The sequence below is a fragment of the Tribolium madens genome, unplaced genomic scaffold, assembly GCF_015345945.1.
Source record: "Tribolium madens isolate multiple individuals breed KSU strain unplaced genomic scaffold, Tmad_KSU_1.1 Scaffold_19;HRSCAF=116;Tcas5.2_LG9, whole genome shotgun sequence".
Taxonomy (NCBI): Eukaryota; Metazoa; Arthropoda; class Insecta; order Coleoptera; family Tenebrionidae; genus Tribolium; species Tribolium madens.
Genome location: NW_025400983.1, coordinates 989,957 through 991,531, shown reverse-complemented (window position 1 = coordinate 991,531; position 1,575 = coordinate 989,957). Strand labels below are relative to the sequence as shown.

The following is a 1,575-nucleotide window of genomic DNA, read 5'->3' as shown; positions in this document are numbered from 1 at the left end:
GTTTAAATATTTTATTTATTTTCATGCGATTTTAGGTCTAGAAAAATTAAATCTCAAATGCTTATAAAAACTCAAAAATTAAAAAAACACTCGAGGACTTAAATATTATTCTGAGACATTTTTTTCAAAATTAAAACTCCCCGAAAAAAGATATGTACACGAATTACATATTTTGGTAAAAAGATTTATTATTTTTCTGTGATTTTATGTCTAGAAACGCTGATTTAGAAACAAGAACAATAAAAAAACAACAACAAATTTTGTAGACAAAAATGAGAACAATTATTTTGATTAAAAGATTTTCTTATTGTTTCTGATTTTTATCTCTAGTAAGACTGACTCATAAAAAAAATATAAAAGAAAACAACTAGAATTCTTTAGTTAAAAACAAAATATTTTAATACACACTTTTCTCTCTAAAATCGCTAAAGTTCTAAATCTGTGAAACATTACTTTTTTCTCAGGTGTTTATCGCAAAAATTGACAAATTAATATTGATTAAATAATTAAAAACTGTTAATAGTAGAAGGTTTTTATACTTAAAAAAGCTTAAAAAACAATTTCAATATCATCGGAGAAGTATTGTTTAAATGTTTTATTTGTTTTTGGGCGATTTAAAATCTCATAAAACTTCGAAAAGTAAAAAAACAACTCGAGGACTCCCTAAATTATGATTTTTTACAAAATTGGAACTCTTCTAAAATCGCTTAAAAATTTCAAATCTTCAGGAAATGTTATTAAATCAATGAAACATTATTCCGATTACTTTACTCTTAGATGTTTATCGCGCATTTAATTGACAGCTTACTTGCACAAACCAGCAATAAGTCCTAAAAGCCCCTTTTAGTGTGATGAACTGATAAAATAATTTTTCCAGATTTTTAGCATGTCTCGAAAATGCCAATCAGGACGCGTAAACGCACACCCGACATCAAACAAATCCAAAATAATGGCCTCTACATCCACTCGAGTCCCCCCCGAGGTGGGTAAACAATAGGGGCGGATCCAGGAATTAATTTTGGGGAGGGGCTATCTAAAAATTTTTTAGAATGATGAGAATATACAGAGAGCGGCAAAATTATAGAATAATCTTCTTTATTAAAACTGAAAATATTTTGTTTTAAAAAATGCTCGAACAAGTCAATTTTCTTTTTAAAAAATACAAAATTTTTAACTTCATTTAAAATGCTATCTTTGTTTTTTATTGATATTATTTCACTTTTTGGATAATTTTTTTTGAGAATTTTATGTAACAATATTTTGGTGTTGCCATTTCCATAATTAAAAAAACTATCGAATTCGCTAAAAACATTAGGGGTTGCTATTAAAAAAAATGTCGCTGCCGTCATTACCCAAAAACCAAAAAGTGTAGAATTTTAAAACAAGTTGAAAATTCTGTATAATGTGTTCTAGCGAGTTGGTAAAGTTCATTATTCAGACAGATATAAACTTAATTTAATTAGATACCTAAGATGTCGCCCAAAGAAAATTACAATTGATGATTTCTTTTTAAATTAGTAAAAACTAAGTAAGTATCGAGAGATCAAGATAATTTGTCCTTATATCCGAAAACGT

At 27.0% G+C, this 1,575-nt stretch overlaps 1 protein-coding gene across 1 annotated transcript in view; it reads left to right on the top strand.

The window, feature by feature from the left end:
* Nucleotides 1-1,575, top strand: part of LOC123009499 — a 29,611-nt gene that overhangs the window by 1,588 nt on the left and 26,448 nt on the right. The window contains exon 2 of the mRNA XM_044405875.1: nt 878-982. Within this exon, the coding sequence (XP_044261810.1) occupies nt 898-982 (85 nt within the window). The 5' untranslated portion in view covers nt 878-897. The remainder of the gene's footprint in view (nt 1-877; nt 983-1,575) is intronic.